The following is a 15738-nucleotide window of genomic DNA, read 5'->3' on the forward strand; positions in this document are numbered from 1 at the left end:
ACCCCTCTTCTATACTAATAGCTGTTTGGTTCATAGAAAATTCAAACAAAATTGTGTTCACAATTGGAAAGCAGACCTGTTATTATCTAAAATAATGTTAAATATCTGAACTATGTTAGAAAAATTGTAACATTTATCATAAAAGGTCGATATAAATACGCGCTTATATACACGTAGTACGGGGGAAGGTAACATGCCCAGGGGAACTAATCAGCTATTTGTGGCTATAGACGAGGGGCGGGGCTTACTGGCCAGGTTAGTGTGGAAACATTATAGGCATCTATGTTTTACGGTCGACGGAGCATAACATGAATGAGTGTGGATGGTAATATAAGCGAAGTGCAAGTGTGACCATTGCATCAACTTACTAGACATTCGGGGAGTTATTGTATTCATAGTTACCCATAGTTACTTGTTATGAATTTCATTGTCCAGAGTTAGGACAGGAGGAAACTAGAAGCCTGAGAAAACACTGTTCCCATGACCACGAGAGGTAACCATTGTTTACACATGCACTTGCACTTGGCTGGTTAGTGTATTAGAAGAACGTAAACTCTTCGCTTAGAGGAAAACCGAGCTGACTTGAATAACATCGTCCGTTTTCTTTTGCAGGTGTTGATGGTGAACTGAGATACATCGGCTTGACACCGCCTCCATTACCCTTAACCCTTTTCCCTTACCCTTAAGCTACGTCTGTTACAGCTACCAAGATAGAATTCATTGCTCCTTAACCACACAGTTAATTGCCTTTAAAACACACCATCTAGCCCTGTAAACCTAATCACCAATCCTTCTAAAACAACATACCACAGTGTCCATCTTAGAACCACGTCTCTTATTCTCAAAACACGTTCATAGTCCCGAGAACCATATCCTTCGATCCTAACCCCGTAACTTGAATCTTCATCCCCGCCTCTGTGACCTTAAATTGGCTTCATGTTCTTATGCCCCACCGAACTCACAAACTATAGTCCGTGACGCCCTCAGAGAGCCTCCAGGTACTCTTAATCCACGCATACGAGCCCCTTAGATCCCCCCCCCCGCCCATGCCTAAAATCCTCCCTAGAGCCTCACCCACAGCTTTCCTCTATGTCTACCACTCCTTACACTTATAATCCCTATAGATCTATGTCCACGCCCACGATCCTCCCTCAACGCCCACAATCTCCCTAAAACCACGCCCATAATCCTCCCTAAAGCCACGCCTATAATCCTCCTTCAGCGCCTACAGTCTCCCTAGGGCCACGTCCCAAACTATTACTCCTACATCCCCACGCTAGTCCGTCCACACTATGAGCCAAGCAATAGAGAGACGTCGTGATGTGGGCGCCCACGACGTCCTATCCCCTTTCTACGCCCCTCCCGCCCGCAAGACGTCCGCCCAGATCATCCGGGAGGCACGGGCGTCCCTGGGTGGCACTGGCGAATCTCCTATCGTGGGCGGTGCCAGCGTCCAGAGGGTGGGCGTGCGGACGGTGCAGACCAAACGTCCCTTCACGCCCAGGGAGAGAGAGAGGACACTCTTCAGCTCTTCAGGCACCAGTCGGGGCGAACGTCCACCCAGCTCCTTCACGTGAGTGGCGACAGAGAGAGGAGGAGAGATAGGGATGATGAAGAGAGAGAGAGGGGGAGGGGGATAAGGATGAAGTGTGTGTGTGTGTGAGACAGACAGACGGAAAGAACTCTTTAATTCTTCAGGAACGTGTCGAAAAGAGTGGCCATTCTAAGGTCCTTTCATGAGACTGGGGGAGAGAGGAAAATTAATTGGAAGGAGTGAGGATGGGAAGGGTTATACCATATATTTGCTGATATATCCCGTGTGTATATATTCAGACCTTAAACTTTATCTTCTGCCAAATACTTGCATATATACCCAATGCATTTACTGTACATATCACCAGGCACCGAAAGGTAAAAAAAAAAATCCAGCGTCTGTCCCATTAATTGCCTCCCTGTGTAACCAACCAGTGTTTATCATGCTTGTCTCCCACAGTCTCTCGCCGCTGCACTTCGACAGTAATGACGTGAGTGGTCGAACGTCGGCCTCGGGCACCAGACTACAGCCTATCGCCTCCGGCAAAATCAGGCCAGACGAGTCCGAGCAGGTATTTTTTTCTTGTAATATGTGCTTTAATATGTGGGTAACCTTATGTCTTTTGGTTATGCATATATGAGTTATTATTTTACGTAAAAGTGTCTTCATGTGTAATTTTGTTTATAGGTATGTGAGATTGTGTGTTTGCACATGAATTATGGGTTTGTGGCAGTTCGTGCGTGTGCTGTGTATCTGTGTGTGAGTGTGTTGTGTACGTATATCACTTCAGTGAGCTTGTGTGTCCATACGTGAGTTTACTTCCATCCTTCTGCCATCAGCCTCACTAACCTTCCCTTCTGCCTCCCACAGAGCAAGTTACCTGCCCTTGTGTCATCCAGGAGGGTTCAACGACACCAATTTCGTGCCCTCTCTCTCTCTGACCGTGAGTATATTAATTCACGACTATGTCTAACAGGAAAAGATTACGTGACCTTTGTAACTGTGTGTCTGTTGGCTCACCAGTTTGTATTCAGTAAAACAGAGTATTGTGAAACAGAGAAAAGGTAACTTCATGCCTGTCTTTTACTTAAGGGTTTCTTAATAGACAAAATATTCTCGCTTGAGTCCAAATTACATTCACCCGTGAGGTTAAATCTGTAGATAATATAATTGAGGAAATTGTATGTTCTTTTCTTTTTTTTTGTATGTTATCTCTCAGATAATAATGGTAACCATGATATCACAGACCAGCTGTGGTAGGTACCTGGAGGAACACCCAACAGCTGGGCCAAAAGCACTATCAAGAATTCGTCTACGATCGAATATTAGCAAGACGTAAAGTACATCTCTATCTGAAGAGATCACACGGAATAAACTGTCTTTGTTCGGCAGCCGACCTGAAAGGAGATCTACCAAAGATTACTACTACCTGTTTCTACTATTGTATAATTATAAGCTTCCAGACTTTGCATGAAAACCTGGAGAGTCAGAGTAAAAGGCACAAAGTCAGACCTCACAACTTACAAACAGAAACACATCCAGCTGAAGTGATGATCCTTGATGAAGCTGCCATAGTGAATGCGTTGCCTCCTGTAAAACATTTAATAATATCCCAGCAATATCTTCTGGTCCTGTATTATGCAACACCTTCACTATATTCCGAGATTGAACAATGTTTGGGATCAGTACCTACCTAAGTTTCCAACTCTTACAGTAAGTTAACAGCACGAAACAAAAGAGGAACAGATGCCCAAAGTCGAAAAGAAAGCTTTACCATTATACCACACATCTGGTCAGGACACTTGAGGGTGGCTGACAACAAAGCAGAATTATCCACATTCTTGGCAGATTATATGAGCAGTTTATCCTCAGATTAAGATAAACGGATCTACACAATTCAGCAATTTCCCGAATTGGAGGTGTCCACATTTTGCCAGGTACACAGGAAGAAGCAGATACAATATATATATATATATATATATATATATATATATATATATATATATATATATATATATATATATATATATATATCATGTAGATCCACAATGAAAACGTAGATAAGATAAATCTTGCAAAAATCACACGGGAAAAAGGACAGAACGGAGCACCTTAGCTTTCGTCTTTATTCAAGACATCTTCAGAGGCAACTGGATTACATGGACAGAGAGAGGCTTAAATATACAGGGTGACCTTATTAAGCATGAGGTCAGGTCATAATGATGTCATCCACTAATCCCCACACCAACACACACGTAGAGGAGCTTAAGAGAAGGGGGCGATGTGACTAGTCAGGTCAGGTCAAAAATAAGGGACCCACTAAATCAGGCCACCGATCAATCTCAATTCGCACAGTGAACACTGATGTCGTTGTATTGGCATGTCTGTTGCTCATTATTTCCCAGCATTACAAGTGTGGATGGTATATGGAACCGGCAAGAATGCGAGGAACCTTGCAACACACGAGATAGCAAGGAATCTATGAAACAGGAGTTCAAAGACATTTCCTACTTCTCATACATTCACCAGATGTGACAGTTTTTATATTCAGTTACATTAATAAGAAGATAGCATGGGAGACACGGTTCTCGTATGACCTAGATAACTGACACACTTGTTGCTCTGCGCGAAACACCAAAAGACTTTTGTGATGATACATTCCATAAACCTAAATGGTATGTTATATTGCTGTATGACAGGGCGAGTGAGTGGAAATTGTGGATGCCGCAAAGCAATCCTCTGTTTATAAGGACAATGCCGAAAATCAGATACCTCCCACACAGGTAGGGGCAACACGTAAGCTTTCAGGCTGGACTATATTTGGGGTCAAGCCGTAATTAGTGCTCCTGTAGTTTCATATCCATTCGAATCTAGAGTTTGGTATCCTCTCTAGTCTAGTCTGAACTTCCAATGGTTACTGAGGCAGTGCCGGATTGAGAAGTGTTCAGAGTGTGGCCAAACAGGATCCCCCACATTTTAGGGGCACCCAACTTTAGATATAAAAATAAAATAAAAACAATTCTTCTTCTTTAGGTGTATATTTATTATGCCACTGGTTAGTTAGTTTTTCAGCGGTATGTAGTTATAAACCTGGGGTGGGTTGTTTACTCAGAGGTTTAAGGCAAACATAAATTTCTTATATTCTAGGCCGGGTAATAAATGTTTTTAGGGAGTTTTACTTTTGTAACACAACGTCTTATGGGTGTGTTACTAAAATTAAGTTGTCGTCTGAACTGTACAAATCCCAAATCCGGCGCTGTACTGAACTATGCTTAGAGCACATCACTTGTCGGTGTAAACAAGGTTGCCATACTTGATGCGTATTATAGTTTGTCAGTCATTTTCTTGATTTTATTTTTCGTTTACATGTTATGGTTTTGGTTTATATTCTTTGCGGACCATAAAGCTTAGACAGTTTTATTTAATGTCTTATATATTTGTAACTATGGAATTGGCAAATGTTTGTGGTCAATAAACCTATGTATCTGTTTAATAAAGTTTTGTTGCCCTGCGCTTAGTTCCTAATTGTAAGTTGACTGAAGGTCTCTCTACTGAAGTCTATGACTCTATATTGTTTTAACTGTCTCACTTGGTCCACAGTGCCGGAGGAGACATATATTGTTTTAACTGTCTCACTTGGTCCACAGTGCCGGAGGAGACAGAGGAGGGGGAAGAGGTGGGCCGCACACCCAGGAAATGTCTTGGCCCCCCGCCCCGGAGCTCCACTATTGCCACGCTACACACCCTGTCCGTAAGTTTCCCTCACAGGTGGTGAATATTATTTCGCGAAGGGTGAAATCAGACAATATTGGTTCACCCTTGTTGACCGTCTCTTTGTTAACTGAATTTGACTGACTGAATTGGTTTAAGCAATTGACGGACCATGCTCAACCCTGAGTAACCTTTCTGTTGACCTTTCAGTCTCAGGAGAGTGAAGAGAAGGAGGATGAAGTGTCACATAACTCCAGCCCCAGCCCAGAGTCACGCCCTGACGACATCAAGAAGGTTTGTAATAGTGCAACACCCGCGCATGCATCCCTTTTCATGTACAGCCACACACACGCGTGTATAACATGTTAATTTACTGTTATACATACGACCAGGACCGTCCATGTCAACTACAGAATCTTAACTGGTTTGTCCTGCTCGTGATTATTGGCTCGACTTAACAATGAATTAGCTTGAAAACCTCCGCCAACTTCTACATAAAGATCTGCCCAAACAATTATAAAGTCAGAGGGGTTACCTTTCCTGGTAATTATTCCACACACTCCGTCAAACGATTGAGACGTCAAAAAACATTTTTATTGTAATTCAGTTACAATATATACTGTTTCCTGAATGTCACTGACATTGCGATATTATAGAGAAAATTGTTTTCTACTGACTGTAACGCCCATTTAAGATGTTGACAAAACTTTTTAGAGTATTCATAACTAAGACTCGATATCACCAAATATTTTAAAATAGATATCAAATGAGACGATATTACAAAACAACAGTTAATTTGGGCAGAAGGTTTTTTACACTTTGATATCTGGTATAGAACCTAACCTTAACTATCCCCTTAGCCGAGGGGCTCCGTCCCCCGGACCCCTCACTTTTTTATTTTACTTTTACCCTCTTCGCCACTGATCGGGTCGTTAGCCGTAAGGGCGGTCAGTCAGGTCTCTCATACGCACTGTTGGCAAATACTGGGCATGCACTGGCTCCTGAATATATCGGAACCTGCTCCAGTGTTGGTCAAATCTGACCTTGAATGAGCTCACACTCGGTGCTGTCACAACGCTGTCTGGCAGATCGTTCCAAGAGTTCACAATTCTGATTCCGAAAAAGTTTGCCCTCACAGTTTTCTGGACTTGTGGCTTCTTCAACCTTGAGCTGTGACCCCTTGTGGGGCGGACGTCCGCCAGCTCCAGGTATGTACATTCGACCGAGTAGTGCCCCCTGAGATGTTTATACATTTCGATTAGGTCGCCCCTCGCCCGTCTGTAGTATAAGCTAGGTATTTGCAGGCTCTCCAGTCTCTCTGGGTAACTGAGGTTCCGTAGAGCAGGCACCAGTCTGGTGGCCCTACATTTTTCAATCAATTGGCATACCTCGGGGACCAGACAGGGTGCTGTGGACATGAGAGTATGCTCGGACCAAATGACCCGCTCAGTCCGAGCGGGATGGGCATCTGCTAATTCCAGTGTATAAACACGACTGAGTAATTTCCTCTGAGTTACTTATAGACTTCTATAAGTCATCTCTTGCCCATCTATAGTATATGTTAGGCAACTGCAGGCATTCTAATCCCTCAGGTAAATGAGGTATAGGTAATAGCTTTCTTACTATATTTCGTCACTAAATTTTGGCAATTTCAAGAAATGACAAGGATTTTGAAATTTTGTAATACAAGTACAGTACTGTACTGTTGTTGTATTATTGTGGTGATTTTCTCCTGAGCAGCATACAAACACTTTCACAGCGGTACAAATTACCAGCTACTGTTACATTACACTGAACCTGAAAATTATGTACCGGTACATTTATACACAAGTCTCATTTTCCCTCTCATTCTGATAGTCATACAAATGTTCACACACAAACAAACATACACAATTATGTGTATATTTGAATCAAATCACAAATTCCCAAATACAAAAACTGAATTTGACCTTCTTTAATCCAAGTTTGACCCCCAGGTTCGTGTGGCTGGAGGTGAGCCAGAACTCGTCACCAACACACCGTTGTTCCAGCAGCTCCTCAACAGCAATGATCTAGAGGTGAGCGACCTAGAGTCCTCCCTAAGGCTCAAGAAGGATCTGCGGCCCTCAGCATACCCAGAGACTACTAGACCCCCGCCTGAACCTAGACCTCCACTACTGCAGGTCCAGGTGCGGAGGAAGGGAGGTAGAGAGAGGGGAAGGAGGGTGTGAGGAATTGAGGTAGAGGGAGAGGAGGGAGGTAAAGAGAGAGGAAGGAGGGTGTGAGGAAGGAAGGTAGGTAGAGAGAGAGGAGGGAGGGTGTGAGGAAGGAAGGTAGGTAGAGAGAGAGGAGGGAGGGTGTGAGGAAGGAAGGTAGGTAGAGAGAGAGGAGGGAGGGTGTGAGGAAGGAAGGCAGGTAGAGAGACAGGAGGGAGGGAGAAAGGGAAGCAGTAACTTTTTGTTTTACGGGGACTGGCCCACCAGGGCACAGGTCAATGGCCCACATGAGGGCCTGGTGGGTGAAAATAAAAAAAAAAAATAATAATAATAAAATCAATAGTGAGAAATGATTTATGTGTGTTGTGTTGTCATTAGTAAGAGAAATAATTGAAACCTTGCAACTGTGTGTAAATTAGGCAGAATGTCAGATCAGCAACCTGGGACTTGGTCACAATTTTTGTGATGCCATATGGCAGCAGGATCCACCATTAGACAACACATTATGCTTGCAATATCTTCCCAGGCGGTAGTACCTCCCTGTTTGATAGCTGCCTGCTACCTACATTGATAATGACTTTGAGACATGATGGCTTAAAACTACAGTCATAAGTGTTAACTGTCCCTCTAGTACAGTATGATGATGTGTCTGTCTATTTATGACAGGTGGTATAACATGATGACTGATTATATTTGAGGATGAGAACTTAGAAATGTGAATTCATTTCTGTTAGTACAGCATGTATATTTTATTAATTCAGCTTTATATTTCTTTATATCTTTCTTTTGGAAGATGAAAATTTAATGACAAATTTCCTGGATATAGTGTATCTTGTATATTTCTAATTCTGTTATTGCCATGTCTGGACACTGATAAAGTGTCATTACTTATTTTTTATTCTCAATCACATTTGTTCTATCTTTTCTGACCTTAATTTTCTTTACCATATTTACCATATATTGCCCCTGATTTCTCCTGACCTCTTCAATTTCCTAAAAACCACACAATAGAGGAAAATGTCCATAAATCAGTGATGATGACATTCTGACTTTCTGTGGTCATCTCACCCTTTCTGACTCTTAAATAGTAACTGTAGGCATTCCTACATTTCTTTGACCTGTTCTAACATTCCTTGACCCATTCAATACAATTTTTAAAACTTCTAATGCTTCCAGACTTTGTTAATCACCTCGTATGACCCTCAGCAGGGGATAGCGGGCTTTCTGGATGATCCTCACCCAACCACAAAGATTGGGTTCAAGTTCACATCTCGAGGTAAGAGGTCAGAGAGGAAGAAGAGCGTCACTAAGCGTCCTGGGGTGGATCGAGATTGGCGCCATGCTGTTGAAGGTCCAGCATCAAACACACCCTCAGAGTCTGGTAAACCATGACACTTATATTCACAGTTAGTTTAGATTGTCAAGAGATATTATATACAGTATTAAATTGGATTCTCAAAAAGATTCATACAGTACATTCATATGTATTCTCAAAGATTTCTTACGTTCCTAGATTAAAATTGATCCTTTTACTGATCTTTATTCTCTTCACAAGGAGGTCGGTCATTTCTCTGTTCTTAAAGAGGTCCATAAGATTCATTAACTTGGACTCTTAATTTCACTTGTTCATTCAGTATGTCTTTTTGGATTCTCAAAGATTTGTGTGGTAACTTAGATTTCAGATTCTGATGTTAATTTACCTTCTCCATTTCATAATTTGGCTTTATGAAAATTGGTAAGTTACATTTTCTACAATGCATGAGATGAATTATGGTAGACTACATGCAATTACAAATTTACAACTAAGCAGGTGAAGTGATAATGTATTCAGTTAGAATCTGTGGTCAATAATCCTGTATCTCAATATACTGTATACTAAACATGAATGGTACAAACAATGGCTCTAGACATTTAGTACCAGTAAAATTTTGTTCTAACAATTTAATATGAAAAAGAAACACCCTGTCTTCTCTGTAATATATGACAGTTGAATTCTCATCTACTGCCAGAACCTTTCATTCAAGAAGTCATGAGAATTAGAAAAACATTCAATGTGATTTTTCTCTGAGCAATCGATCCCAAAATTGATCTTGAGGAACGATTAGTTTTGTCTTGAATATTCAAAATATTGATATTTGGGCCCTGCAATGGTAAGTTCAGCTCATTTAACTTTGAAAGTATATCTGTAAGATCGGCTAGTTTCCTAAGCCAGTAATCTGGATGACATAAAATTAATTTTCCATCAAAATAGTCTAATCTCGTCTCAGTTCATACATACTGACAATTATTTTGCTGCAGAACAGCCAAAGCACCTCTGTGTGTAATAACAAGCAGTATAAGAGGAATTCATCTCTTCACACAAAACAGTAAACACTTGCAAATTAAGGGGTTCTAGCATTAATGAAATGTACTTCAGTACTTTGATGACTTCATCAAGCACAACCTTGAGTTTCTCGATGAAAACAACAGCCTTCCATTGGAGGACAACGTTTATAATGAGAGCTAATACACCTTATATTGTGCCTGTTATAGCCTTTGCACCATCAGTACAAACACTTGTGCAGAGATTCCGCTTCAAATATCCTGGCCTTTTATAATAGTTTTAAGGGATTGGCACAACAAAAAATCTTCATGCACAGACTTAAAAAAATAGCAAACAAATACAAAAAGTATTGCTAACCCTGCCACATCAGTCGACTCCTCAGATTAATTGGTAAAACCAACAGGATTGCTTTTTGAATGGTTTTCTAATGTTGTCGCCTTGTTCTGATTCTATTATCAATTGGGATATCTGGAACCAATATCCTGAATTTATAATATGTATCCAAATGAACAGAATGGTACATAATAGACCATCTGTTCTATTTTATATACCTATTAAAATTTGAATTTTAGACAGTGCAGAGGTGGAACAGACGACTTCAGTTGCGAGTGTTCCCCGCGAGTCTGCTGTAGACCAGACTGTTTACTATGAAGAGAAGATTGCCCCCATCCTCGACGAGATCAACCGAGCAGTTAGCTGTGGTGAGTGTGGGAGAAAGAGTAGCCAGGAGAGGGAATGTAGGGTAGATGGGACATTGGAATGAGATGTGAATGGGAAAGGGAAAGTATGAGGAAAATGGTGCAAGAGAGAGGAATGTGAGTGATAGAGAGATAGAGAAAATGAGGGGGAAGAACAGAAGGATAGGAGAGAACATAGGATAGGTAGGAGGCAGGGTGAGTGTGAGAAGAGAGGGAAGGATAGGGAGAGAGAGTGGAGGATGATGTTGGGAAGGTGAGAGATAGAAGAGAGTGAAGTTAAGTATAAGAGAAGGGGGTAGATGGTTGATGGGAGAGTGTATATGAAGAATATACTGTATAGATATTAGAACGACTGAGAGAAAAGGTAGGAGGAATAAGGGACTTCAGAAAGTGTTTTCTTCATTGAACATATGCAATTCTAAATGACCTCCAAAGGATTGATTCACTTGCTAAACTTCCTGGGGTTCTCAGATCCTGTGGCAGTCTGTAGCAGTGGATTGAACTGTACTTTTACATAATGCCTGAAGCTTGGAGTGAGGAACTCCTAATTAAAATGTCCAAATTAGAGTACATAAATACCTGTAGCCTTAATTTTAGAGTACAGACATAGCTTTATTCAAAATATAGGAATAAGTGACTTTGCTTTTGTCTCAAAATACTTTGGCTTCTTTCTCTCTTATGACAGTGGCAGAGAAGATGCAGGAAGAGCTGGTTTCTGGAGGCTGAAAGTATACTGGGGCCTCATCTTACCTTACCCATTCTCAAACTTACCTTCCCAATCCTTTACAGTTATATAACCTCTTCCTGTTTTCTCAGCTGTGGCCGAGGATGTGCTAGGGGAGCTGGTAGGCAAGCTTTATGGGTGCCTGGAGGCTGGAGGACTACTAGGACGTCATTTCCGCTATAGGTCACAGGTGTTGAGGGTAGTGTTCCGCCTGGTAGACCGAGAGCATGGAGCCCTCCTTGCCAACATTGCCAGGGTAATGCTAGCGGTAAGTGCATTTATTTATTTTTTTATGGTCTTCTCGGGTTGTCAGGAGTCATTCACTGTACTTTTTATGGTGAAGAAGTGGTCATCAAGGATTGGATAGGGTTACTTTGGGTGAGTTCATCCTGAGTTACCAGTATGTAAGGTTACCGTGGGATGCATAATATACATTAGAGTATATTATTTTACTTAAATTTTTTATAATTTGCCATCATATATTTTCACATAACTATTAACTTAAGATTCTTAGATATTAATTTGGCTTTATATATATTCTTCTGTTTTTCATAATCATAGCCTTGTTAATGTCCCACCACAACAGGGTATGTGTGAGGGGGTAGTGTTACCCCAACCTGTCCTTCTCAATGAAATTGGTTTTAATTCATTAAGTTGGGAAGGACTTCATGGATAAGTATGAAATTAGATATTCAGTGTCATGCTGTATCATGAATATCTAGGCAGAATTTGTTGCATTATTCATCTGAGTAATGATCCCTGTTTTGGGCTTATATTACCTTGAGATATCTAGTGATGTTTTAAATGTTCAGTATATTTACTGTTCCAAATACATTATACTGTTATTTATTTATCAAGCAATGAACAAATCCTTGTCTAATTGAAAAAAAATCCTCCACAGCTGAAGGTGTCTGGCAGCAACCTGACCTCAGTGTGCAAGCTGGTGTTCAAGGTGACCCGCCATGATGCCAATGACTCCCTCTTCTTGGAAGGAAATCTGCTTGATCTGCTGTTAGAGGCTGTGGCATGCGTGCCCCCCCTTGACCAGCCTGAGGCATGTGTCTACGGCTATGGTGCCCTCAAGTTCCTCACTATGAACTCCCAGCTGGTGTCCAGGCTGTTAAACAGAGGGGTCCTGGAGCTGCTGGTGCTGCACATGAAGCTGATTGTTAATCATGTGAGTGACAAATCCATAGGGGGGATGGGGGAAGGAATTTGGAAGAGAAAGAAAAGTGTGAAGAGGAAAAGAGAAGTTGATGGAGGAAGAAAAGAGATAGATTGGAGCTAGAGAAATAGAATGAGAGGGAAGGGAGATAGAGAGGAGGACTGATGAAGGGTAGTACTGAATGGTAACGGATTTGTATGAATGCACAGTATAGTTCTGTATCACGAGCACACATACATTTCTTAGGTGTATGTTTGCATAAGTGTTTATAAACATTTGCAGTATTGTAGTAAAGTTAAGTTGAATAAAAGACCTTAGTAGACACTTGACACAAAAAGAATACATTCATGTTACAACACTAGTGCTCTTACTAAATGTCTTAGTACTACAGGTATAAACCCTTGAAAACAGATCTTAGGAACCTGGAGGTCATCAGAAACAGGACACTTATAAACCAACTGAATACATTTTACTTCTTAAGTCACTAAATAAAATTAAGATTGTTGGATGCATACATAAAAAAAAAATGAAATAAGATTTTTTTATAAGTTGAAAAATCCCTTGGTAGACTTACATAGCATCTTATCTTGAGTTTAGTTATGTCTAACTCCCTGAATATTTTTTGTGTGTCCGGAAACATTTGCAAGAAGTAGAGAGCCCATAAATAATTAATGTTTGATTGAATAAATACCCTAATACTGTACAGCAATGTCCCGTTAGCCAGAACAATTGGTGCAGAACAATTCTTGGTTTGAGAGATTATCAGGTATTGAGACAAATTTTCCTACCCCCCAAAAATTGCACATCTATGGAATTTTTCCAGGCATAGGTGAATGTGTCCTCATCTAAACAGAACAGTACTGTATTTATTTATGCAAACACTACTGTACTGTACTGTACAATCAAAGACAAAAGTCGTGTTGCGGTTTTGTCCCAAGATTAAATATAACTCGTGAAACATTATGAGAACCCCCTACCACAAGGCAGAGCGCACCGAAAGTTTAGCCCTTTGGCATATGTTTTCACCAAATTTCACGACACGACTTTGTCTTTCATTGTACATGTCCAGTATATTGTAAATAACAAATTACTGGATACACGTACTATCGTAAACAGTACAGGGGGTCCCTGACTTACAAACAGGGTTAAACTTGAAATTTACAGTATTTTATTTACAGTACCTGGTACCTGATGACTTATTTTTTACTTTCATTTATTGTATTTTGTCATTCTACTTCTTCTTTTGTCCTAAATTAAGTGATTTTAGATGTACTGTACATAAGAACTTAGGCAGGGCTGGATTAACCATTAAGCAAAATAAGCACGTGCTTAGGGCATCAAGGGAAGGGGGGCACCACAGAAATTTTCCATAGCCGGATTTACCATGGACCATGGACCATATGGTGCAAAACTGCCCACACATTAAATGAAAAAAATACATACATATATATACAATAATAATAATAAATAGTAATTATAGAAGTTAATGATATACATTAATCTTGGGGATACAGCACAACAAAATCAGGTGTTGCAGAACTTACATGAAGTTTGTAAGCTAAACTTTTCAAAATGTAGGGGTCAATCTTACGACAACGCTGCAAACATGTCTGGGCGTTATAAGGGGATACAGCAAAAAATTCTAGAAACAAACAAGTTTGCTATATATGTGCCCTGTGCGGCTCATTCACTAAATCTGGTAGGCCGACGTGCTGTTGACTGCTCTCAAGAGGCTGTTAATTTCTTCTCTACAGTGCAGTTGCTCTATACTTTTTTTTCAGCCTCAACCAGCCGGTGGAAAATTCTTAAAGGTTGTATTGGAAATGAAAGTGTCTTAAAATCCCTCTCTGATACCAGATGGGAGGCGCATGCTATGGCAACAGCAGCAATTTTGAAATCTTTCCTTAAAATTTTAGAAGCGTTAGAATGTATAGCCGAAGACCAGTCACAAAAGGGAGACACAAGAAGAGAAGCAAATAATATTGCAAATAAGATGCAAGAGCTAGAATTCGTTTTTACGTTGAATTTTTGGAATGAGATTTTGCAAAATTTTCATAGAGTAAGCCAAGTTCTACAAAATGAGGATGTGAACTTAAAAACATGTGCAGATCTGTATGGATCATTAGCTGACCAACTGTGCACTTCACGAGATAAATTTGAAAGATATGAAGCAGCTACAAAGGATATGCTTCCAGATGTTGATTACAAGGCAGCTCAAACTCGCAAACGTATCAGAAAGAAGGTACCCAGTGACGGAGATGCACCAGAAGTATATCTGAATGCCAGAGATAAATTTCGTATCACCACCTTTTACACAATTATTGACAAACTTGAAACTGAGATGAGAAGAAGAGGAGAGATATACTGTATAAAGAAATAGCAGACAGGTTTTCTTTTCTAAGTGATGTGCCACATAATGCCACTTCATCATCTACTGAAATTGAAAGGTATTCTCAGTGCTGTCAAAAGCTGATTGATGCTTACCCAGAGGATTTCAACACTAATTTCTTAGCTGAGCTTCAGCAGTTTCACTTATATGTGCGCCATAAATTCAGTGCAACAAAAAATGTAAAAACAAGATTCAGTCATGCTGAACTTTATAAAATGATTGTAGAAGACAATATTGAGTGTGCCTTTCCAAATGTTGATACGTATTGGCTTTCGTATATTTTTAACATTAATGGTCACAAATTGCTCAGCTGAGCGTTCATTTTCTAAGTTGAAGTATATTAAAAATCCCATCAGAACAACTATGCAACAAGGCAGGCTGGATGCCTTATCTCTACTAAGTATAGAAGCAGATGTGTTACATAAGACTAGTTTTGAGGATCTGATCAAAGACTTTGCAATTAAAAAAGTAGGAGATAACTTTTCAACTATAAATAAAGTGGACGTATACAAAAATAAACATTATTTTCCATCTTACTGTAAATTTTTTTTAATTTCGAAAAATAACATTTTATTTTATGGTTTATTATTGTTTATATTTTGAATTACGTATATATGGGGGGGTGGGGGGGCACCAAAATCTTTTAAGTGCTTAGGGCCTCTAAGGGTCGTAATCCGGCCCTGAACTTAGGCTATGATATAGTGGGATTTTAAACATTGTTCTGTAAGTACAGTATACACATTGCATGTGTTCTGACTTATGTACAAATCTGACTTAAGAACGTCCTCAGGAATGGAACCCAATCGTAACCCGGGGATCCCCTGTACACTATATACTGTACTCACCAGCAGATGCTTTTGTCTTGAACTTGTGATGCAGGCAGGCCAAACTATGATTTGATAATACAGGATGGCTTGCCTTTGTCCTTTTTTTTTTACTTTACTTTTATCCTCTTAACCACTGATCGGCTCGTTGGCCGCTTGGGTGATCGGTCACGTC

At 40.3% G+C, this 15738-nt stretch overlaps 1 protein-coding gene across 5 annotated transcripts in view; it reads left to right on the forward strand.

Moving 5' to 3' along the window:
* The first annotated feature begins 1038 nt into the window (after positions 1 to 1038).
* LOC121867997 (armadillo repeat-containing protein 2-like) overlaps positions 1039 to 15738 on the forward strand; it is a 33408-nt gene continuing 18708 nt past the window's right edge. For 2 of the 5 annotated variants that reach the window (XM_042368191.1, XM_042368193.1), the window contains exons 1-10: positions 1039 to 1573; positions 1994 to 2105; positions 2405 to 2477; positions 5182 to 5285; positions 5456 to 5539; positions 7222 to 7413; positions 8647 to 8821; positions 10336 to 10464; positions 11278 to 11453; positions 12087 to 12362. In XM_042368191.1, coding sequence (XP_042224125.1) covers positions 1293 to 1573; positions 1994 to 2105; positions 2405 to 2477; positions 5182 to 5285; positions 5456 to 5539; positions 7222 to 7413; positions 8647 to 8821; positions 10336 to 10464; positions 11278 to 11453; positions 12087 to 12362 — 1602 coding nt within the window. In that variant the 5' untranslated portion in view covers positions 1039 to 1292. The remainder of the gene's footprint in view (positions 1574 to 1993; positions 2106 to 2404; positions 2478 to 5181; positions 5286 to 5455; positions 5540 to 7221; positions 7414 to 8646; positions 8822 to 10335; positions 10465 to 11277; positions 11454 to 12086; positions 12363 to 15738) is intronic. The other 3 variants (XM_042368192.1, XM_042368194.1, XM_042368195.1) reach the window with 3 other exon arrangements.

The sequence above is a fragment of the Homarus americanus genome, unplaced genomic scaffold (genome assembly GCF_018991925.1).
Source record: "Homarus americanus isolate GMGI-L3 unplaced genomic scaffold, GMGI_Hamer_2.0 scaffold37032, whole genome shotgun sequence".
Classification (NCBI taxonomy): domain Eukaryota; kingdom Metazoa; phylum Arthropoda; class Malacostraca; order Decapoda; family Nephropidae; genus Homarus; species Homarus americanus.